General features: G+C 30.9%; 1 protein-coding gene across 1 annotated transcript in view; it reads right to left on the bottom strand.

Annotated features, from left to right (window-relative positions):
* Window positions 1–1,609: 1,609 nt before the first annotated feature.
* LOC116844520 (tetratricopeptide repeat protein 39C-like) overlaps window positions 1,610–26,109 on the bottom strand; it is a 26,450-nt gene continuing 1,950 nt past the window's right edge. The window contains exons 3-17 of the mRNA XM_032816141.1: window positions 22,768–22,966; window positions 21,500–21,701; window positions 19,587–19,787; window positions 18,422–18,590; window positions 16,154–16,352; window positions 15,810–16,061; window positions 15,389–15,597; window positions 14,360–14,464; window positions 8,971–9,091; window positions 8,547–8,678; window positions 7,693–7,814; window positions 6,508–6,675; window positions 5,512–5,604; window positions 3,944–4,083; window positions 1,610–1,713 (exon numbers count right to left, since the gene is read on the bottom strand). Of these exons, the coding sequence (XP_032672032.1) occupies window positions 3,961–4,083; window positions 5,512–5,604; window positions 6,508–6,675; window positions 7,693–7,814; window positions 8,547–8,678; window positions 8,971–9,091; window positions 14,360–14,464; window positions 15,389–15,597; window positions 15,810–16,061; window positions 16,154–16,352; window positions 18,422–18,590; window positions 19,587–19,787; window positions 21,500–21,701; window positions 22,768–22,966 (2,295 nt within the window). The 3' untranslated portion in view covers window positions 1,610–1,713; window positions 3,944–3,960. The remainder of the gene's footprint in view (window positions 1,714–3,943; window positions 4,084–5,511; window positions 5,605–6,507; window positions 6,676–7,692; window positions 7,815–8,546; window positions 8,679–8,970; window positions 9,092–14,359; window positions 14,465–15,388; window positions 15,598–15,809; window positions 16,062–16,153; window positions 16,353–18,421; window positions 18,591–19,586; window positions 19,788–21,499; window positions 21,702–22,767; window positions 22,967–26,109) is intronic.

Here is a 26,109-nt window from a genome sequence, read left to right as displayed (position 1 = left end):
TTTCGAAGGTTAATTTGCATAGGAAATGTTTTATAAACGTGACTTTATTTCGAAACGATTAATTACTCTGAGAAAAAATATTGTAACTGCAAGAACATTTAATTTAATTACAATTAGTTTGAATAAAAGCAAGAGGCAACTATTTATTTGAATCTAATAGTATATATATTTAAATTGACAAACAACAATAAATAATCCAATAAAAGCAAAGTAGATTTTTATAAATCTTTAATAAATCGTTCCAAGCAACTGTAAATTTATGAATTTCAAATGTTTCTACCATGAATAATCGTTGCGACATTCTCTATCTAAATTGATTCCGTGAAGATGCTCTTTTAGTTTGTATATTAATTCATGAAATATCGCGAATAGTAACTTGACTTTTTTATAATATTTTGTACTCCCTATATTGCCATGTATTTACTTCTTATTTATTGTGTGTCGCTATACGTGTTACGATCGATTGTTTCTGAAGTGGACGATTTTTATTGGTAGACAAGTATCTGAAATCTAATTTAATTTGGCCATTCTAGCGATAAACTTCGACTGGAAGCAATGAAAAGACAATGTAATGAATGGTATGGATTGGAGCAACGAGAAGCGGCTCCGAATCGCCACGTGTTTCGCTAAACGATCATGTTAGATGTTTGAAAGGAAGTACGTAGATAATTAGGCATTTCTCTATGTGTTTACGTACACGTTACGCGCGTCTTTTTCGGCACCATGACCGACTCTCGATAGCTCGATAGCGTTAGACGACTGACCTCCGAATTATAGTTACTTTAGATCGCGTCGAGCGCGATCGCGCGCGAGTTCGCCGATCAGCTGCATACGTATCGATAGTTCGGCGCAGTTATATACTGTAAAAACAAAAAAAGAACAAAAGCACAAGAAAACATGAAAAAAATATCTAGGAGTACACATCTCGATTCGCAAAGAGACGTAAAACGGTCATTTAGTTACGATTACGCGTACGTGTGCGTGCGTAATTAAAAGAGAGAGGGAGAGAGAGAGAGAGAGAAGAAGAAGAGAGAAAATCGTATCGAAATTCGCAGCGTACCTCCCGAGAAGTCTATCCTTCGCCAGTAGAGAGGGGGAAGTGTATAGTCGAATTAAAAAGAAAAGAAGGTGAACAGAGGAAAGGAACAGAAACCAAAGTCGGACCATCGTCGGTCCTAGATATATAATGTGCTATTTTATTTACGGTAAAAAACAATATACCGGCCGGAGCTCGTAGGGTCGCTGGTAAGAGTCCTCTTTGTCTGCCTGACGTTTCTGCGTGTATGTACGAGTGCGATATGCGCCCGTTTGACGACACGAACTTTCGGCCTTGGTTCGGAGATCATAAAACGGGAACGCGCGTTGAAATGTAGCAGCGGTACGTGTGTGAACGCGTGTGAAGGTGTTCGGGATGAAATGGAAATAGAGGAGAAAACTAAATATGTACAAATGTAATAAAATCGAACGACGATTACGTTAAGTCAGCTTGTCGTTTTTATTTGACACAACCCATACAGCACAGGTCTTGCAGCAACATTGCGGCAACATTGCGGCAACACTGCTGCAACTTTTAACATTGCTGCAACGGTTGCAGCAATATTGCTGCAAGATGCAGTATGGGAAACCTGTATCGTCCTGATTTACACTCGCGCAGCTGATCAACGTTACAACAGAGACGGTGAACTTCTGGATGTCAGGCGTTCGATGTTCGATCTATGAGAATTTGCAAATTATGACGGTGAAGTTCCTTGAATTTTAGTTTGTATATTAATTCTTAAAATATCCCGAATAGTAACTTGGCTTTCTTATAATATTTTATACTGATTTTGTACTATTTTGTAACTAAAGGAATATAATATATCTTTCGAAGGTTAATTTGCATAGGAAATGTTTTATAAACGTGACTTTATTTCGAAACGATTAATTACTCTGAGAAAAAATATTATAACTGCAAGAACATTTAATTCCTTCCTTGAATTACGAATTATATTTTTGAGATATTTTTCGCCGGATTATATTCGATATCAATTAGACATTCGCTTGAACTATAAACAGTTGGAGATTTGGTCGCGTTATATCCAGTGTTAGGAAAGATCCCAGCAAACACAGAATATAACCAGTGTTACGTTTACAAGGGGAGGACCAGATGACTCACCCTGGGATTTCGACCCCAATTTTTTTAATTATTCTGGAGATGAAAAAAAAGATACGTGTCCCGGCGTTTGATTGAATAGGCCTTAGTTTCGGAGTAATAAATTTGTGGAAATTGGCCATATCCGAAGCGCACCACGACGCGCCATATGAACTTTCCCGGTAACTGTACCTCCAACCAGTGCAGTTGGCTTCGTGAGTTAGGTGCTTGCTTCATAATTCGTAAGATCCAAATTCGCTCATGGAGGTGAGCAATAATTTTTTTTTTTAATGAGTGTTTTTATTTATTTTTATTTATTTTGATGATATTGATATAGTATGCAAATTTTTGAAATAGAAAATTTAATTTAATATCACATTCTAAACATTAATTTAAATTTTAAGGGAATTTTTATTCAAGTAATAATATTTGAAATAATAAATAAGTAACAATAATAATATATGTTATTTGTAATGGATAACATATAAAGACAACGTATCTAAATTTTCAAATTGTTTAAATTTAAAATTTAATTGGAAATAATATTAACAGTATTTTAAATTTCTAGTTTTTAAAATAATTAATCGTAGAAGAAGAAGAAGAATAAACAAATATCTAAAATGTGAATGTAAATATTTTTATTACAAAATTAAATTATTTAAGTATTGTGGATTTATTACAAAATTAAATTATCTCGATGCGGAACAATTACTTGGATGATAAACATCATAAAAACATTTAAAGCATATAAATTTTCTACAGTTTGCACAATGAATAAATGAAGAAGTATCACATGCACATTTATTTTTCCGTAAGTCCGGGGGAAAACATATTTCGTTGACGTTTCAAAACACATTTCTTTCAGGAATTAATTTCGATGCAAACCAAGCGTACTTGATCATATCTGTAAAAGCTCCTGATGATAATTGTGAATGAATTAAAGAATGAATACTTTTTATACTATATCTTTTTATACTATCAAACGCCGGGACACGTATCTTTTTTTTCATCTCCAGAGTAATTAAAAAAATTGGGGTCGAAATCCCAAGGTGAGTCACCTGGTCCTCCCCTTGTTAGATAGTTTTAAATTTAAATCATTTTAGATAATTAATTCTGATAATTTTAAAATCATCCTAATTGAGGTGAGATAAAAATCCATTTTAGATGAAATGAAGATTGTTTTACTTTTGAAACATCTAGGTGAAAAGATGAGATGTTTATGTGATTCATCTAGATTGTTTTTTAAATTTTTTTAGAACAATTTACACAAATATATATCTACTCTTAAATATCGTATAAAAAACATCTTAAACATGTTTTTTAGATAAAATAGCACATTTTTTGTCTAATATAAAGATGCATAATCTTTACCATCTAAATATAGATGAGATGATCAAAATGAGATTTCTCCATCTGTTATCAAATGACTTAAATCATTTTATCTAAATACCAAAAAACACTAATTATAACTATAATATTAAGAATTGTTTTTTGCAGTAAACTTTGTCCTACATAAAAATTAGTATATGGCTCTTAATAATCCACTTGATTTGATTATTTGATCTCAGAGCCTCATATTTATTTTATAATGCGTATATACGAAAAAATCACGCAAAATAATGATTGAAGAAAGGATTATATTCGTTACTGTTATTTAAAAAAATTGCATTACAGTTACTAATAAAAAAAGAGAACGTCATTATCGAGAGAGTCGTTACTTACAAAATTAATTCGTAACAATAGTTACTTCTTAACTCTGGATATATCGGACTAAATTGACTAAGAAGTTTCAGAAATATTATTCTCAAATACCTCTTGTATACGTATATTTATGGTTGTGCTCGATCAAGCGTGCCATGCACTCGTATTCTGTAGATGCACGTGTATTCCGGGTTACCACTATTCGAATGGACTTTCACCTCGATTATTTCGTACGGTTGCACTGCTCGATTCTACAACCAATTTTATATTTTTAACGTTTCATTACACTTACTAATAATTAATCTTTTTGCTGTGGCGCAACCCTGCTTAAAATATTTGATAGAAAATAATTGGATAAGATTGAAATGGATAGAATTCCTATAATGATTTATACGACTTATCATGCATCGAAGCCATGCAACATAGACTTTCTATATATTGTAATCATATTTTATAATATTATTCTTTTCAATCATCTTGAATATTTATATAATAAATTGATATTTCTAAATCATAGTAAATATCGCATAATGTATTTATTATTATTTTATATATATAATAAACTACTTATAATATTCTTCTATAATAATTCTACTTATAATGATAGTTACAAAATGGTCAGATAAAAATGAAAAGAATATCTATATAGTTTAATCATACCCTTAGGAAAAATTACTTTAAGTTGTTCAAATTAACTTAAAGTTACTTAAAATTACTTAAAGTTATTCAGTCATAAAGTCAGTTAACTGTAAGTAATTTTTACTTAACTACAAATAACTTTAAGTAACTTTAAGTAACTTTGAGTTAATTTGAACATCTTAAAGTAATTTTTCTTAAGGGGTATCTTATGATACTATTCTTTCGTGTTGAATATGAAAGTTAGTATAATCAATTTATATTTATCAATCATAGACAATACATGGTATATAAATTTACTTACCAAATTTCGTAAATGAGTTGTAAAATATGCAAGTCAAAATCACCATAAATTTTCTATCATTTTCTATCCAACATTTTAAGCAGGAAATTCAATCGGAATGTGTTTGCTATATGTTAGGCGATATTCGGCGATATTCGATCATAGAAAAGTAATATCAAGGCCACGCAGCTAGTTCAAGTATCCACCCAAAGAGTAATTCAAATTTATGGGTGTGTTAGCTAAAATTAAGCTCAACTTAATTAGACCTAAATTATACACTATACAGGAAAAATGTAAAAAAATTGAAGAAAAACGTATAAAATTTGATATTTGAAGCTTTCGCGGTGTCCATGAATATTAGATTTGGTTTCCGAGTTTGAACCGCGTGGATTCTTCTTTGTCTAATTCCGATGTTTTCCGCGAACATTTCAGTCTGCTTCATCAGGAAGGAACGACCCAATGCATCGTCACGCGGCTCAAACCCGGAAATCAAATCTAAAAACGTACAACTTTGAAAGATAATTGTCATAATCGGTAAAAACCCTTCTTTTCTCTGCAAGGTGTCTGACAATTATCATACGCAGGTAATAACAAAAACATTAGATGTCGTCAGGGTCGCATTAAAACGCTGAATCCTAGTATATATACGTTATTAAAAAATGAGGCTGCTCTTTGAAACCGATATATGTGGTTTCCGCAGCGAAAGAATTCAATTTCAATGGCCAATGTTAGTTAAAAACAGTTGTATCGAATATTGCACCTGCGCCTCAAAGTGCTGTAACGGAGGACCAGCATTGTCGTACGTGAACTCGCCAAATAAAAAAGGTGTCTTATCCTCCAGGTCGGCCAAACCCTAAAAACAATACTATAAATGTAATTATATGCAATCATAAACAGTGACTTCAAAAGATGAAAATTATGACTTCGCATTTGTTTTCTGATTTCGCTTGTCAAATTTTGGTTTAAGCAGCTATTTTAGTGTGTGAAGACTCGTTTTCAAGCCGATTTTTGGGAATTAATTTTAAGCAAATGGTTAAATCTACAGAGTTAATGTTTTGTACCGACATTTATTTATCTTTGAAGAAACATCTCAAATTTCATCAAAACTTTTTATTCAAAACTGGAGAAAAAATACAAGTGGATGAAACAAGTCACGCCATTTTTCATTGAAATGTTTCTTCAAAAATGAATAAATTTCAGAATAAAACATTAACTCTGTAAGTTTAACCATTTGCTTAAAATTAATTCCCTTGAAAAATTGCCTTGAAAACGGGTCTTTACACTAGAAAGCCCCCTTAACTAGGTTCAAATTATTTTTTTATAATGTATCATTATCTTTTTGTATAATCAATGTATAGTCAATGGAAAAAAAGTTACATTTTTTTCAGTGAATTTTACGACGTTCCGTATGCAATTAAAGAATTTGTTTAATTTGTGATTATTTTTAGAAAATAAAGTTTCCTATTGAATATTGCACGCATCTTGAAGTTTATTAAAGTAACATTACAACTTTTCTCCCAGCAGCTGTATTTGAACAATAAACTCGCGATATTCCGAGCAGCATAAAGGTCTAATAGGTCTCATTAGATGATTCAGTAGGTCTGTATTTTTTAGCTGAACTAATATTACACAGAAATTTCGTTCCTTTTTCCTTCAACGTTAGATCATGTACTTGTTTTATTTTTACGGAAAAAATACATAATATTTCAACTAAAAGAAACAGACCTAATATTTTACATTACTTATGATCGCATACCCAAACGGAGAAATCTCTAGGCGCAGTGTCTGTTTCGCCAGTCGGGGATATCATCGAGGAAATATGTTCCAGACTAATTCCAGATATGTGCACATAGCCGAGTAATCGTATCACCACACTGCCGGTGCTGCCCTTGAAGGCCCAGCATTCACCTGGCAAAACACCGGTCTGGCGAATAATTTGAGATCAATACATTGAGAGAAAAATTAACTTAAAATCAACAAATATTTCTTTGATGGGTGCCATTAACATCCCAGATAGCACAGAGAATTCAAAAAAGGGATTCAAAAAGAATTCAGTCGTATGTCACCAATTCTGAGTTCATTTTTAGATGCAAAGAGAGTTATTTTAACTAAACTTTGAAAAATTCTCTTTGCATATGAAAATGAACTCAGGATTGGTGACATACGACTGAATTCTTTTTGAATTCTCTGTGCTATCTGAGATATTTATTTAAATCTAAATTCTCTTTATATGTATATATATATATATATATATATATATATATATATTTAACCCATTAACGCTCAAATTTTGATTTGAGCCATTTATTTTACTACGAAAATGAGGTCTGTTGTTTATAAAGAGTACCATTCCTACCAATTTCGATAATCAATTATAAACAAAAATTCGAATTAAACGCTTCAAATCGACCGCCATGTTTGTTGAAAAAAATACCCATGGTATATTTTTTAAGTTTAAGTGTCGGGAACACGTTTTAGACATTTTCCCGAACAATACTAACACGTTTTTATAGAGAAAATAGCGGAAGAAGAAAAAATTAGCCTTAAAAACATGTGTTTTTTTTATTTTGCAAAAATTTTACATAAATTACGATTTTTTTTTTATTTTCTCAACGTTATTCGATAGAGCGACATCGAAATTGATAGGAATGGTACTTATAAACAATAATGGTCTTTATAAACAACAAACCTCATTTTCGTAGTAAAATAAATGATTCAAATCAACGTAAAATTTCAGCACATTTGAGCGTTAAATTAGATATTATTTACCTGATTTAAGTAAACAATATTTGGTTTAAATGTATGTGTGTATGTGTTGTGCGTGTGAAGAGAATTGATTTAAATAAATATGTTAATGGCACAACCATCAAAGAATTATTTGTTGATTTTAAGATAATTTTTCTCTCAGTGTACGATATTGAAATTAGATATAACAGATAACCTGTATTACGGCTCGCGGTGTATTTTGTTGTTGACAGCGTGGCGTACCTTGCGCGAACAAGTTGAGCACTGATACGCCAGTTGAATAGAGTTCGGTGTCACGTGTCGAAAGGATCTCACCACCTACAGACCAGGACTTCGTATGAAAACATATCGAGAAAGTCATACCTATAGCTTGTTTTTTCGCTCAAGCGTAAACTATCGATGTTTATTCTCGAAAGAAAATTTCCAGAGTAATATTTACAAAAAAATATCTATCGAAATTTACTTCGTATAATTTTCCTGGTGTATTTTAAATTGAGAAATAGCTCCCTTTTTTCCGTAGAAAGCTAAATGTCTTGAGAAAAACGGAACATGAGTTTTGGCAAATTAATATTAAGAAAGTTTAAAGACAGCACAGAGATAGTACAGAGAATTTAAAAAGAATTCAATCGTCATCAATTTTGAGTTCATTTTTAGATGCATAAAGAATCTTTTCACTGAACTGAACTCTGAAGAATTCTTTTTGCATCTGAAAATGAACTCAGAATTGATGACATACGACTGAATTTTTTTTTAATTCTCTGTGCTATCTAGGAACTTTTTACCCTCTATACATAAAATTATATTAGCACTTTATAATGTTATTCTTTGAATAATACGTTCGGTGCAAAAAGCGTAGGTACGAATATATATATATATATATATATATATATATATATATATATATATATATATATATATATATACGCAAGGGAGAGAAAGAGGGGAATGTAAGGGGGCGGAAAGAAAAGAGAGATAGAGGGAAGAGAGTGAGGGAGGGAGAGAAAAAGAGAGAGAAAGAACTGAATAAAAATAGAGTAGTTAATGCAAAACCTGAACTCTCGAGAGCGTAATCCGTTCTTCCAGTCTTGTCGGCATCGTACGTCTCTAATTCGCTCCTTACCATATTTTTAACGGCGTCCGATGATAAAGCCTTCAGCAAGTTCTTCGTGTGCAAACTCATTTCTATTTTATTCATATCTGTAGTAAGTATTAAGCGTCGGCTCTCTCTAACACGCAAGCCAGCCAACAAGTATTTGTTAAATAGAGGTTAAAAATAAAAATATAACAAACAATTGTGCGCGGGCGTGAATAATATAAAGAGAAAGGCTTTCGCGCTTTGTTGCAAGCGAAAGCTCGCCGACGTATGGCATGTCGCTCTATTTATCAAACCAATATGCATATCGGACACATCAAAGAAATGCCACTGCGCCGCTCGCAACATCCGGTCACCATTTATAATCTGCGCCTTTCTCACCCTCGGACACTTCGTCCCGCAGCTTGATAATAGCTTCTGACATTTTTGGAATCACGCTACCCACTTCTCTCAATTTGTTCTTCAATTCGTCGCGCATCTCTGTCATACTCTTTACCTCCAGCTAATGTAATTTAGAGAATCATGAAATAAATTACGACAATTACGAAAGTTGCGAAGTATTTCAGTATTCAGTTCTTGTAAAAAAGTAAGAAGTAAAAGTATAGAAGTAAAGCTAATATGATAGAAAAATTGCGGTAATTGTTTGGAAGTATAACTCCATCAAATACTGCGTTTTTTTTTTGTAATATAATCAACAAAATAAGCCATGAAAATATATATGTATAAATTTTAAGGAGGGAGCATAAGATTCTTTGTGAAGAAAGAATCGAAAATGTCAAGGCATATTAAAAATTTCTTAAATTGATTCTATGAAAGTTACAACTTTGCTAGAAAGTCCTTTATGTTTATAAATATATATAAACGTTTCTAACTATTAACAATACTCTTATATTGTTCACTGAGTTGACTTTTGACGATAGAAACATCGTGGTAACTGCACAAATTATTGCAAAAATTACTTGAGAATTACACAAGAAAAATACATTTTTAGGAAAATTTTCATAATTAATATTGAAGTTCTAAAATTATCCAATAACTAAGAAATTTCGAAAAAGTTCACGTTTGGAAAATATCACTTATGTACGATAGATGATTAAAATGTTTAATATGCTTTGACATTTTCGATTCTTTCTTCACAAAGAATCTTATGCTCCCTCCTTAAAATTTATACTAAATTTATATTAAACATATTCTAAAATTTATACATACATAATACATAAATAAATTTATATATATATAACACATTTTAAAATTTATACATATATATTTTCATGGCTTATTTTGTTGTTATATTACAAAAAAACGCAATTTTTGATAGAGTAGTACTTCCAAACATTTATCGTAATTTTTCCATCATATTAGCTTTACTTCTGCAATTAAACTTTATTAAATTACCGAGAGAGTCCCCATATAAGACTTCAAGTTTGCCAAGTCTGCTTTGACCAACTTGAACGAAGCACTGGCGGAGTATTTATCGCAAAGATGGGTTACGGACATCACTAAAAATATCGGTGTAATTTCTTGTTATAAAGTATCTCGAATCTTGCAGATCAAACGAGAAACATATTCATTTTATCGAAATCTCTCTTCTCAGATAGTACAGAGAATTCAAAAAGATATCAGTCGTATGTCAATTCTGAGTTCATTTTCAGATGTAAAAAGAATTCTTCAGAGTTCAGTTCAGTGAAAAGAATTCTTTTTGTATCTAAAAATGAACTCAGAATTGGTGATATCCCTTATAGAAATATCATACTAAGAATCATTGATAATTACTTATTATCCAGTATTTTTAATACTGAAAATAAGTAATTATCAATGATTCTTAGTTATATTTCTATAAGGGATATGACTGAATTCTTTTAGAATTCTCTGTGCTATCTAGGTTAGTTGTGAAGCCAATTTCGTACCGAGCAGTGACGTGATGACGCAGAAAGCGAAGGGTTTGACGAGTCTTAAGTACCAAGCGGGTCGCTGGTTGCAGGTGATCGGAATGCCTGGACAGTTTGCTGCATTGACGCAACAGAAAGTGTTCCGTGCGCTCATCAGCGTCGTCTCATAATAATGTGTTCCGGATGATCACAGAACATGAAGGAACGAAGGTCGGCCGGATTAATGCATGCCAGATATTCGACGAAGCTTCTTACAATGCGTTACTTTCGTTGGACGTGAGTGTCAAAGTTAGAGCAACCATTAGTAATTACTATAGCTTGGAGAATCGATATTCGCGAAAAAAATGAAATGCGAGCGAAACAAACCGTTACACAAGATGTTCAATAATTCGCGACTAATGATGTTACTATCTAAGGAGCGCCAGCCTTATAGAAATATCATACTAAGAATCATTGATAATTACTTATTATCCAGTATTTTTAATACTGAAAATAAGTAATTATCAATGATTTTTAGTATGATATTTCTATAAGGGTAATGCGCGTATAATACGCTTTAAAGGGACTGGAGGGTCAGATTGCCTGAAAATTGCTTGTTCTTTCACAATTTTTTATGACAAACTGGATGAATATGCAAAAGTGTTATTTTGACGTGTATTTATGCAACATGTAAAGAGAAGAAAAATATAATTTTGATGATCAAATACTCAATATAAGTGTATGGTACATGCAGTTAAAATATATTTCATTTTTCTTTTCAAGGTCGTCATTTTGCAGTAATATTTTGATTCTCGATGGTTCAATTAAGCTGAATTTTAGGTAGAAAATTTCCGTAAGCTTGTCGTTATCGTGTGAACCACTGACAAACTCGTGAAAATATTTGATTTTAAAATATTAATTTTTTTACTGTAAAAGAACTGAAAATTTAATAATATTCCATTAAGATAATTGCAATTTTGTTAACTTTTACTCAATTTCTATTATAGTGGTTCACACGATAACGACAAGCTTACGGAAATATAAAATATTGAAATATAAAACATTTTAGTTTTGTATGGTTAATATAAATTAAACTAAATTGAAAGATAATAAAATAATAAAATATTATACAATTATATGGTTTTTATATAATATAACAGAGGTGGCGGATTTATATGCACGTAAAAAACCGCCATGGATGTGTAATAACATTTTAAAACAAATCAGTAAGAGTTAACATACTTATAAGGTACATAAAATCTTTAATGATATATAAAATTAATAACTGTAAATAATGTAGGTAATAGTCTCATTAAATAATTCCCTATTTTAAAATACAAAAAATATATATGAATATATTAATTTCATTCACTAATTTAGTTAATATTTAGTTTAATTCAGTGGGAGTTAACATACTTATAAGGTACATAAAATCTTTAATGATATATAAAATTAATAACTGTGAATAATGTAGGTAATAGTCCCATTAAATAATTCCCTATTTTAAAATACAAAAAATATATATGAATATATTAATTTCATTCACTAATTTAGTTAGTATTTAGTTTAATTCACACCCTTTATACAGGGTGTCCCGAAACTACCGCATGTTATTTTAATGACAGATTCTTTAGAAAATTTTAAAACGAAAACTGTTCCGTACTCGGTCCGTACGGAACATGTTATTTAATTTTATTTATTTATTTTATTAGTTTATTACTAATAATTCTCAAAATAAAGTTTTAAATTATTTTGTTTAATTTAAGTTTTAAATTATTTATGAATATAATTAATAATAAATATATTTGAATAGATAACAGGTGTAAAAATTTCCTTTCCTTTACTATAATTATCTATATTGAAAACAGATCAGGAAAGGTAGCGTCATTTGGGACATATTAGTGGCATAAATCGGGACATTTGCAGTTCACACTTAATTCTTGTGTACATGTAAATAATTTCCTTTATTTTTAACTTTTATATGTTTTTTGCTATTTACACTATTAATATTAGATAAAATTTATAGTCTTACCTAGTACCACTTTATTTTTGTTTAATAATCTCTTAAAAATTAGTCTTTACTTAGAGTGCTTAGAATACTTAGAGAGTCTTTACTTTACGTATCGTAATTCGTAATACGTTTACCTTATGCGGTCAACGATATTTATTTTGCGCATTCTAATAATTAAAATCGTTCGTCCACTTGTAGTTTTCCAGGCATCGCTTTTGTTTGTCCAATCATCGTTTTGTTTGTCAAAGCATCATTTTCGTTTGTCCACCCCGCGGAATAGAGTAATTCTCAAAAAGAAAAATAAGAAATCGTCAATGTTCTTATGCGCTCGACGATTTTTATTTTGCGCATTCTACTGACTAAAATTGTTTGTCCACTTGTGGCTTTCGTTTGCCCAAGCATCGTTTTTGTTTGTCCAAGCATCGTTTTCGTTTGTCCCCGCGGAATAGAGTGATTCTCAAAAAGAAAGATTAGAAATCGATAATGTTCTTATGCAGTCGACGATCTTTATTTTGCGCATTCTAATATCCAGTTAGCCTAGTTATTAACTTCTTACGATAATCGTAAGATTGTCACAAATAATAATTAATTTCTCTGAAACTGTGATGTGAAAACTAATCAAATTCTGCAAATATAATAGTCACGATAATTCAGGATCTATATGTATAAAAATACTTAAATTTTTAGTACTATTTTTTCTACACGTTTTTACTCATTACATTCAGGAAAGTTGCTTTTGCCATAAGAACACGTACAAAGAAATTTACATAATAAAGGAAATGTTACCCAAAGTTTTATCAAATTGGTACTATTTTTATATAGTACATCCTTAACAAATATCAGCAAACATTTAACAATATCTGTGCATTAGTTTACTCAAAGTGCTCAGTCACACTTGGCTATCTGGGCAGTTTCACCATTCAGAGATGCAACAGAGTGAGAGAGACACTCGTGTATCAATATTTGAAATGTATATACATGATTACAATTCAGCATATCATCATATATGCGTACATATGATCGTACAACAAAATGCGATTCTTTGTTGATCTGTAGACATTTCTCTAGATAAATATAAAGGAACACTCGTAGCATAATTCGATGAATTTTATCGAAGAGCATGTTTTTATCATTTTTATAAATAAAACAGTAGTCGTTCTACATAAATGAGCGTAAAAAATTTTGTGGCGCGAAACTCGCATGTATTCCCTTCGTCTTCAGACATGTTTATTATTAGATAATTTATTAGAAATTATTATAAATTTTTGCCATATAATTTATTACAATTTTTGTAAATAAAACTTGCCATTCTATATAAATTTCGTGACATGAAGCTCGCGTGCTATTTTGAGTTTTCTTTGTTTTAAAGCTATTATTTAAAATTATGCTTACGTTTTTTAAAGCAACATTCGAATTCAAAGCTTGTAACGTTACCGTTAATGGTTTAAAGAGCTTAAAAAGTTACGAAATCGCATCCTAGACTCAAATATAGACAAATATAGTACGTGGCTCTATACACTGAGGGAAAAATTACCTTAAAATCAACAAATATTTCTTTGATGGGTGCCATTAACATATTTATTTAAATCTAAATTCTCTTTATTTAAACTAAATTTTGATTACTTAAATCAGGTAAACAATATTTGATTTAAATAAAGAGAATTTAGATTTAAGTAAATATATTAATGGCACTCATCAAAAAAATATTTGCTGATTTTACGATAATTTTTCCCTCAGTGTATATTCTTATTGTTCATTAATTGAAATCGATCTTGGCTGAGGTAACACATAAAATGTTACTGTCGCATCCGCGGATATATCTGTTTTTAATATCGAAATTATTTTGCATAATAATGTAATATCAGACGCTTTCGAATTGACGTCACTGTACGTTCTTCAGGGCGGAATGTATACGCACGTTGAGGCGACTTTCAAAGTCGTAATCTCTGTATTGAGATTGCGCGTTTATTAGAAAACCTCTGCCTTCATCGGAGTTCTGAAATAGAGAATGCAAAGCTGTGTAAATCAAGAGATTATTAAAGATAAATAATTTATATATTACTTGACATTGTATCAATAATCAATAATTTATTTATAAATTTGCCAAGTACATTCAATGCAGATAGAAAATTTTTTTTTTACCAAACTAATAGTGCAATTTAAAAAGGGGTGATTTTACATGAATACAATAAGATGAAAGGTAAATAAAATGCTAGACATCGAGTCGTTTCTCCCTAATGAAGCGGACTGAAATGTTCGTAAAACGATGGAATCAGATAAAGAAAAATCCGGCTCAAACCGGAAATCAAACCTTAATAGATTATCAGTCACTAATTTAATGAAGGAATCTGATTTATAAGGTTCAAGAAATCGAATTTTCAAAAGTTGTCTTAATGGATAATAATACTATCTTAGAATATATTCTTAAAAAAATTGTAGGCCGAAATTCAAAGTACTTTTCGAGTTACAGCTTGAAGATCATGCGTCGAGCATTGAATGCAGGCATGAAAATTGTCGAAATTGCTTCTTTTATTGCCGTATGTCTCTTCAATGAAGGATATAGCAATATATTGAAGATGATGAATATATTAGATATTAGAATTGGGTTGCAAGCTCAGAATTTTGCCCTCATACCGTAACCCTTACAGATCCACAAGATAACCAAAAGAGAAAGAAAGTATTTAATCGTTTTTTATAACATAAAATGAATGAAAAATATAAAAAAAATTTGCAATTGCCGCCGACTTATTTTGACAGCTCAGGTTTGTTGGTGTTGCCAGTTTAAAAATCGCAATAAATACGTTCCGTTTTCTATGCCAAAAAGAAACTGTCATTATGAATTCGCGACTAAATTAGAAAGAAATATCGGGGAAAAATATTTCCCACGGTCCTGAAAGGGTTAAATATTAAGTATACTTACATTATTGTTACAAAGGCTGCTACCTAGTTCGTAAAGAGCGAACGCGCTCACGTGTTGGTCGTACTCGTCTTTGGACGGACACCGTCGTTTCACACAATTTCGGTAACATTTAATGGCCGCCTCTATGTCTCCCAAATAAGAATACGCTGCACCCTCCACGAGGTCAGCTAAACCCACCATTGGTTCTTCGGTTTGATTTCCTTTACACTCTGTCGATAAAGCAAAACGATTGATGAGAAGTCTCGACGTAAAAGCAATCTTACAAAAGAGTAAGAAAGTCGTGGAAATATTCAAACATCTTGTATCTCGATTCGAAAACATCCGGCATCTTGATTTCTAAGATGTCCATCGAGTTTTTCTGTCACTCGGGATTTCGTTGATTATCGATTTGCAAACTTCAGATTAGTAATCCATTAACTACCCAACAGTATTCCTCGCAGGGACTCGGCAGAGCAGGAGGGCATGGCGTTCCATAAGTACAGCAATTCGTACACCAGCAATCTGTAGTACAGAATCGTGTAAGGACTCCCAGTGTCCTTATCAATGAGTTTCGGCACTCTGCGTAAGATGAAGGCGCCAAGCTGCGTCTCTCTGTTCATCTCGAGGAACCAGTGGAGCATCTTATCGTAGGTCGTCAAGAGAACGTCAAATTTGCCATTCGCACCGCAACAAACTGCAAATGTGGATCATGGTAGAGGAAGCCGCTCTATTCAAACATCAAGGCTTGCTCAACCCGATGGTTCAACATCGACATGTTAAAGTTACCCATAGCTAAATACGCGTAGAAGCTCTTGGACCACCTGGACTGATGCTGCAACTGTAGCAAGGATCGATACGCCTCCTCGTAGCTCAAGCGTATCATGTGACACCAAGCCACTTCGTGCAAGCACAGCAATTTGACCTCTCGCTGTGTCGAGGTCTCGACAGCTTTACCGTAAGCTTCAAGAGCTCCATTGACGTTCGACTGCGAAGTTACGTGGTAGGATTTAGCAACAGTAGAAAATAGCACGAAAATTAATTCAGAGTTGGGAAAATTATTTTTAACATCTTTTTCTACAATGATTACACTCTGTTGGAGTCAAATAATATTATACTGACTCCTCCGATGGCTCTAATGACATTAGAATTAGATAATTAATGCTATCATTATTAATCATAATTATCATAATTATTATAATTAATGCTATCTTTTTAGCATACCCGATGAAAAATTTTTCATGCAAAATTTTGTATGAAATTTGTCCATACATAATTATGTATAATTATATATAATCATATAAAATTATATATAATTATACACAATTATATATAACAATATGTATAATTACATATAAATTTATGCGTAATTATGCAAAATTATATATGAATTTATATAATTATACATAATTATATATAATTATATATATAAGTAGAATGTATGAACATGAATGAACAAATTTGATACATAATAATATATAGTTATATATAATTATATATAATTTTATATGATTTTATATAATTATATATGAAAAATTTTTCACTGGGTATATGTAATTAGAAATGCTCACACTTATAAATACTTGCAGATTTTCGTAATGTAATGTATCAGTGATGACGTCATTATGTTTTTCGACAAGAATATCAAGACTTGTACCGAAAAATACTTTTTAAAAATAACTCATTACCGTTACTCGTTCCTGACTAAATTTCTTAGAATGAAATCTCATTTGAAAATTCACTTGAAGCAATAAATACTGTCACTAGAAATTGTAAAAGTAAATTTTTCAATTTTTTAAAGTAAATTAGTTATGATGGTGGAATGTATCGATGTACTTTACTTACGCCAAGTCTTTTGAAAATTACGTCAATCTAGTAGTTTAAACCCTAAATACTTAAAAAAATAATCTTACCACGTAATGTTTTACTGCCAAAGCGAGCACGCATCACATCTAACTCATCTCAGATAATTTAAGAACACTACGGATTTTTTAGTTTGTAAATATAGCAACTTGTCGTATATTTGTGAAAAAAAGAATAAAAATGATCAGGACATATTTTTAACACAATAAGATGTTTATTTTAATATCGTATATAGAAAAAAGCTCTTTTTATATATTTTGTTTTTTTTTTTATTGTTCTGCATTAAACTCCATATTCTACTTTTGCAACAAATTTTATTAAAATATTAACTGCAAAATATGAAGAATATATTGTAAGGATTAATGTGCAACATTTTCATATAAAAGATTTTCTGAACATGAGTTAGAAATTGTGCACCTGCATTATTTTTCATACATATTTTTATTTTTTTCATATTGTTCCACCTTAACTCGCACTTTTTCCTTTTGTCACAAATTTTATTAAGATACTAACTGCAAGATATGAAAAGTATATTGTGGGAGTTAATGCGTTTATAATACTTAAAGACTGAAAAAAACTTAAATACTGAAAAAACCTTTGAAGTTCTTAAATTATCTGATACCAGTTAAACGTAATAAGTGGTAAAGTATTACGTGGTCGAAAAATTATTCTTCCTAAAGTACTTAGGACTTGAACTATCAGAATAACGTAATTTTTAAAGGATTTGACGTAGATATAAAAACGACCTTATTGAGAGAGAAAGAGAGAAAGAGAGAGACTTCTTCCTTAGAAAATATATATTACAAAATATAACTCGGTACTGTTACTCTCATTTTACTCTTATTCATTTTAAGAAGTAATTCGTTATTTAAGTAAATAATCTTTACAATTTCTTTTATTTTTTTCACTAAGTTTTGAAGACCTTGTTTTTATACTTTGGTGCCTATTCCACGTACATGTTTTTGCATGTGTATAAAGTAACAATGAAAATTATGAGATTATATTTACTCAAAAAATGTAATCACTGTTAACTATAATCACCATTCCTAATGGGAAAGAATCACGTCTTTACCAAGTCGTTACTGAAAAGAAGTAACCTGTAACGCGCGCGAGTAACAGCGTTACGAGTAACGCATTAGTTCCCAATCCTGGATTAATTAGTCCGTATATACCTAAATCGATCTATTACACTACCTCTAGACGCTCCACTCTTCCGGCGAAGAAAAGAAAGAGGGCAGAATCATGAAATTCGGTGTGACACTCAGCAATAAGCTGTTTCGCCTCTGCGACACCCGCCTTTACATTGGATCCGTCGAGTGCAAAGAATGGACGTACGATCGTGTGATACCAAAGTAGAGATAATCTATGGCATAGTATTGATACTAGACTATCGCGCGTTTCAATCAATCATAGGTACAATATGAAGTTCACAGAATATAGCGTACAGACATAGAAGTAAAGTATCCAATGACAAATTTTTCATGCATAATTATATATAAAATTTGTCCATAATTATGTATAATTATATATAATCATATAAAATTATACATAATTATAATACAATGTATTTATAATTATGTATTTATGTATTACGTAATTATAATACAATTATACATAATTATATATAATTATACAATTATGTATGATTATATATTATTATAATTATAATTATATATAATTATATGAATAATGTATAATTATATTTAATTATATATAATATATGTATAATTATATATATAATTATATGTATAATTACATATAATTGTATGCGTAATTATGTAAAAATATATATGAAATCATATATATAATTATACATGATTATATATAAATAACATGTTTTAGCATGTATGGACAAATTTCATACATAATTATATATAATAATATAAAATCATATAATTTTATATAATTTTACATAATTATATATGAAAAATTTTTCATTGGATATATCCACGCAAATAAAAGATTTACATCAAGGAAAATTCGATATAAGAAAAAAACATTGGTAAGCTATTTTTTCAAAGCATTATAAGTTTGAAAAAATATCATTATACAATGCATCAGATTTTATCTTATTTTATTTCATTACTATTATTTAAAAAAAATAATTCGTTATTCATTTTGAACATTAATTTTTACGATCTCTTTCTTTTACAAATCTGAGAATAATGAATAGCGTTATGTAATCAGTAAGTGCGGACTGTTATCGTAATAAAACCGAAATTTTAATCTAGTCCGAGTCCCTGCAAGCAACGTATCGCTTGCTAACATTGACATTATTTTATATCTTTGTAACACTTCCACTAGAGAACAGTCTACATGTTGTGAAAAAACATCTTATTAAAATTTAAGTAATACTCACGTGGCGAGCGGTGCGCGCATATCTTCGCTGAGCCGTGCGTACATGAGAGCGTTGAGACCAGCCTGTCTGTCGCCTTCGAAGCCCAAGAAGTGAATTACCTTTAGCAGGGAAGGCGGTAGAAGGCTCACACATAATTGGTATATTCCATAACCGAAACTCACGGCCGACATTAGACGAGACACCTCCGTTGGTTCCACGAAGCTGCGAAGTACATTCCATTTCAGTTATTGTCTTTGCTTGCTTTCCAGCAAAGAGACACAAATATAGACACAGTGTCAAACATTGAGGCGCTATGTAAAGCTGCTTTTAGGAACACCACTTTCCACACAGAACATAATATCTATTAGATATCTTTGTATAAGCTTTATACAGCACGCAAACGTTGAATCAATATTTCAGAAAGGTTGCGTTGCGACATTGCAACGTTGCATCAACATTTTGAAATGTAGATTCAACGTTGAAAAGACATTGTAGAAACGTCTAATGTCCGCTGAACTGTAATGTCTTATAGACGTTGCAATTTAATATTGTTAAATATTGATTCAACCTTGACCGCGTTTAGCATCAGAAAGTTTTTTTACAACTGTTAGTAGTTTTTAAATTGGATTTTGTAGATTTATTGAAACACTAGTATGCAAAGATTAAGAGTACCGATCGATTTTCTTCGTTATTCAATAAAAATAGTAAAGTAATATTAAAGTATTGTTGAACATATATAATAGTTAATATAATAGTTTAATATAATAGTGAATAAGATATTTGATATTTTATACTGAAAAATATCAGGATATAATGTAAAATATTTCGGAAAATATTCACGTTTTGATTATTTCCTCTCAATACACAGAATAACTAAAGAAATCGATTTATGTATTTATTTAAGACAATCAAAGTAATTTGATTATGATGAAATAATTTTAAAAAATTAAGTGTTATTATTGCACACACAGTAAGTATAGTAACTTACTACAATTAATTTCATGCAATAATTTTAATTAAATAAATATGTTTCAGTATTCCGTCAAGCAAACTAATTTGGCTGGAACAATATTTAAAGTAGAACATTCTTAGTTTATTATATAGTTTATCATATTAAATATCGTAATATTATTGCATTAAGGAATATATAGACACTACGAATACAAAATGCACAATATATGCGCAGACTTATAGAAAATAAGTGCAGTTTTTTGGAATTTATTATATTCTTTAAACAATTAGTAGTCATAAATTCAGCTGTGTGTATTTGTTTTATATTGTATCATTGTAAGGAAAGCATTGTATCGAACACAATATTGTGTCGCTCTGTGTCGCCTGTGTCTTTTGCTGGGAAGCAGCTATCTTTAACCTTTAGGCTGCCGGTATTTTTCATTAAAAAAGTGGTTTTTTCTCAAAAATTTTTCTATATAAGTGACATACACATAACGTAAAATTTTGAGATTTGTGTAGAGCCACAAAAGTGACTTTCCCGGCAGTCTAAAAGTTAATACGTTGACGTTAAATTCACGTGTGAGTCCCACCAAGCCCAAATTCTCAATGTGTTGTGTTAATGATAGTGTACTGTTCCCTATTCAAATTTTTTATAAATTTGAAAAAAATTTTTCCCTTAATCACAGACAAGTAAAATCGTTACTTATGAAATGAGCTTCACCGAAATTCACCCATCACCCAAATAAGAGTGACGCGGCGCTCAACGTGTCGACCTGATAAGTTTAGACGTGTCAGTCGTTCAGAACGAGGGAAAAGAGCACAGTGACCCAAGTTGTATAGCCGCGAGTAGCAAAAGTAACGTAAGAATTTACCGTGAACAAGTTCGTGGCACTGCGATCGTGGGATGTTCCCTCGGGTGAGATATACGGAATGGGCGAAGAGGACAAAGAGAGACGAGAAATTTTGTAAGAAGAAACAATTACGGTGTCTGTTGTTCGGACGTGATGCCAGTGAGCGAGAAGAACATTGATAGAGAGCTTCGCAGACCTGATGGGGACGAAACGGGTGTCATGTTGTTCGCGTAACCATTGCAAGAGGGTATCGACCATTCCGAAGATCCCGGGCTTTGCGGACTCTGCAGGTGATATCCATTGCTCGTGGGAGTGCCATTGCACGGGCTGAGTCCTGCGAAAAGGCGAGATTGTCGAGAATGCTCCATCAGACTTGTCTTAGCGAGATCTGTCACTACTTAACCCTTTCAGGACGGGGGGTTGCTCGGGGAAATAATTATAAGGAAATAATTATAGTACGTATTCTATGGATTTTTGGGGCCTGAATTCTTGAATCTGAACTTAGATTTTTAAAATTCTGTGATGTAAGATGGAGGACCCAATATGGCGGAAAAAATGATAAATATCACTCAATTTTCGTGAAATTTGAACTATGAAACTTTTTAAAGATACTTTTTTGAGAACTGAAATCGAATATTTGAAATTCAAAAGGCCGACCAAGGAAAAAAATTTTTAGATCTGACCCGATCTGATCACATCTGCTCATTTGTGCTCACCCTTGCGAAAATGGTTCGTGTATGATCCATATATTAAATATCGTTTGTTCCAATCTGCCGCTAACTAAAGCTTGTGTGGTACTGATGAGCTCCAAGAAGAGCGAAACTGGAAATCAGTCAAAATTTTCACTAATTCAAATTTAGAGAGTATGAAGTTCCACGGAAACTGAGTCATATTTACATAATTTAGCATCTTGAAAATCGTCATATTTGATCCGCCATTTTGAATTTTACATTTTTTACTTCAAATTTGGAAAGAGCATCCCAAAAAACCCCTACATATCAATTTTTATAAATATCGGGTCGATAGTTTCTAAAATATATGCATGAAGGCATCAAAAGATGTCTCCCATCCTGAAAGGGTTAATATAAAAAAGTCATTAATAAATGTCAATATTAAACATTATCAAACGTTATCTATATGCGCGCGGGGATACTTTCTCTTCTTATAATATTCTTACATACTATTTTTATAATAGCAAAAATATAAGATAATTATTTACAGTAACCAATCTCTCTCTCTCTCCTCCCTAAATAAAAGTTATTCTCTAGCACAAAAAATAAAATTTTAAATATTAAACTTATTTACAATTAATCAACACCAAGTATTCCTTTAATATCTTTAAATATCTTTAAATATCGATAATATCTTTATCGTGTTTTACGCATTGTGTAATAACACACCGGTTGGATTTGTACCGAAGGTACGATGATACAGTTGCGAGATCTGTGTATACGCGTGCTGATAAACGCGCCAAGCCTTACGAAGCATCCAACCCCCGCGCACGTATCCGGTTAATTCTTGTTGGAGGAGCGTTAATATTGCTGAGCACACCTGCGAGTCCGCTAGAACGATTTGACGCTCCAGCTTGTTCACGTAGTCCTGAAATCAGTTTAGTTTCGTGACTAGTCCTCCTCATATTGATCGTAAGGATCAATATCTCCTCGCATACCTAAGTACATACACAGAGAAAACGATTTGTTGAATCAAGTAAACGCTTCTTTGGAATGGTCCAAACAAACTTTTTGACACACAACAAAAATATTTCATTGGAACTAAGCCGTAACTAAATATTTTCGTTGTGTCAAACAAAACTTTGTTCAATCAATCAAAAAATTTGTTTGGAAAAAATTTATTCCAAAAAAGTGTTTGTTTGATTCAACCAAATCGTTGTCTTTGTGAATAAATTAATGCAATTACGAACGTTTCGTCGCCATGTCATATCTGCTTAAAAAGATTTAATAGAGTTATATAAGAAAAATTTAATAGAGTTATATAAGAAAGATTTAATAGAGTTATATAAGAAAAATCTATCTGAATATAAGAAAAATCTAATTGAATCGTATCTTGGTGAAAAATGATAAAATTAACATAAAAAGACATATAAAAAAGACAAATTATACGATATAAAACGGAAAAATTTTAAGATTTTTATACATGCACTGAGATAAAAAATTAAAATTTCCGATAGAAATGAGAATAAGTTCAGATAAAATCATATAATATTGCAATGAAGTTTGTATATATATTTCTATAAATTCTTATCTGATTTTATTTAATATATTTATTTATCTCTGGAGTAAAGACGTTCGCAATACGATAAATTTGTCAAAAATAATGACTTGTACAGTATAAATGTCTACAAAACATCTTAGAAACGTCTAAAAAATATTCTATTTTTTTTAAGTGTTTTCCGAATGTCTTTAAGACGTATTTTAGACATTTGTATCGTTTGGGAAACAAACTAATTTCTGTAATGTACCTAGATTTGAAAAACAAAGGTTTAACTTCACGTATCTTCGTCAAATTTGATTTCTCGTATCAAATGTACATATGAAATTTTAATCCTAGTAAACACTAACCAATACTAACATTACATCAATATTATAATTTCTCACTGAAAAATGCAATATATTAAATGCAATATATGCAAATTAATTCGGTGCTTTTTTCGAAGAAATTAATATTTATAATAAATTATAAAAAAGTAATGTATTTATAAAAAAATAACAAACATGTTAATGTTCAAAATATTCACTATCATTTTCTAATACTTTTCTTCATCTTTCGGGCAGTTAATAAATTCCTTTTTGAAAAAGAGATAGCGGTTTTAGCTCGATGAAATCTTCACTGCATTTTCAGATATTTTTGAAGTGTATCAGCCAGGTAGTATTGCAGTGATCGGAATAATCCGAAAGAGGCTAGGTCCAGTGAATAAGCCAAATGAAAGAGAACTTCCCAGCCCATCCGGTCAAAAATAAAGCGGTAGCTAGTTTGTTGAAAGCTAAACTTGAAACCCATATATATGAAATTACCCTCCCAATTATTGAGAAAAATAACGTTCTATACATCATTCATTTGAACATTGTTTCCACATGTATGCTTTGTATTTTCGTTGCACACTTCTCGTTCAAAAGTTATTCACAAAATAAATTTAGGGGTCCAACTTCACATTAGCAACTTCCAGAAAAATTAATTTAAATCGATTTAATCAATAGATCCTCGTTTGCACATTACAAAACAAATCGATTTTTCGTTTGCACGCTTTCAATTAAAAAGATTTTTTTTAATTAATGGTGGGAGGCTAACTTCACACGTATCAAATCTTGTATTTTTGGAAAATCCTGACATTTGATTATCGTAATCGATAAATCTTTGTTTGCACATTGTGAAACAAGTCGACTTTTCATTTGCATATCTTCAGTTAAAAAAAAGTAAACAAAATTATTAAAAAAAAAAAAACTAACAAGATTATTTTTAGAAAAAAAGATAAAAAGTAAAAATTATTTTTAAAAATAAGCAACTCCCGACTGCTGCAATGTTGAAAGTTCTTTAAAATAAGTAAATGTTAATATATAAATAAATAAAAATAAAAAGTAAAAAATATTTAAAAAAAAGCTTCAAAAAGTATAAAATAAAATATTAATTATAATAATAAACAGTAAAAATATGTAAAAGTACAAAATAAAGATAAGGAATGTTAATCGAACGGTGCTTATAAGCATTTATAAATGTGAGCGCCCTAGATAGCATAGAGAATTCAAAAAAAATTCAAAAAGAATTCAGGCGTGTGTGTCACCAATTCTGAGTTTTCAGATGCAAAAAGAATTCTTTAGAGTTCAATTTGGTGAAAAAAATTCTTTTTGCACCTAAAAATGAACTCAAAATTAGCGACTAAATTCTTTTTGAATTCTCTGAATTCTTATTTTCAGATGCCTTATTTTCAGATGCAAAAAGAATTCTTTAAAGTTCAGTTCAGTGAAAAGAATTCTTTCCGCATCTGAAAATGAACTGAGAATTGGTGACATACGACTGAATTCTTTTTTAACTAATTTTAATTCTTTTCACTGAACTGAACTTTGAAGAATTCTTTTTTTAATTCTTTTTACTGAACTGAACTTTGAAGAATTCTTTTTGCATCTGAAAATAAGGCGTCCTAGATAGTACAGAGAATTCAAAAAGAATTCAGTCGCCAATTTTGAGTTCATTTTTAGGTGCAAAAAGAATTTTTTTCACCTAAAAATGAACTCAAAATTGGCGACTGAATTCTTTTTGAATTCTCTGTACTATCTAGGATGCCTTATTTTCAGATGCAAAAAGAATTCTTTAAAGTTCAGTTCAGTGAAAAGAATTCTTTCCGCATCTGAAAATGAACTGAGAATTGGTGACATACGACTGAATTCTTTTTTAACTAATTTTAATTCTTTTCACTGAACTGAACTTTGAAGAATTCTTTTTTTAATTCTTTTTACTGAACTGAACTTTGAAGAATTCTTTTTGCATCTGAAAATAAGGCGTCCTAGATAGTACAGAGAATTCAAAAAGAATTCAGTCGCCAATTTTGAGTTCATTTTTAGGTGAAAAAAATTCTTTTTGCACCTAAAAATGAACTCAAAATTGGCGACTGAATTCTTTTTGAATTCTCTGTACTATCTAGGACGCCTTATTTTCAGATGCAAAAAGAATTCTTCAAAGTTCAGTTCAGTAAAAAGAATTAAAAAAAGAATTCTTCAAAGTTCAGTTCA

Source organism: Odontomachus brunneus, unplaced genomic scaffold (assembly GCF_010583005.1).
Source record: "Odontomachus brunneus isolate Ranch 3 - 2012 unplaced genomic scaffold, Obru_v1 Obru_scaffold_042, whole genome shotgun sequence".
Lineage (NCBI taxonomy): Eukaryota > Metazoa > Arthropoda > Insecta > Hymenoptera > Formicidae > Odontomachus > Odontomachus brunneus.
Note: the sequence above shows the minus strand (reverse complement) of the source record. Positions and strands in the feature narration are given on the sequence as shown.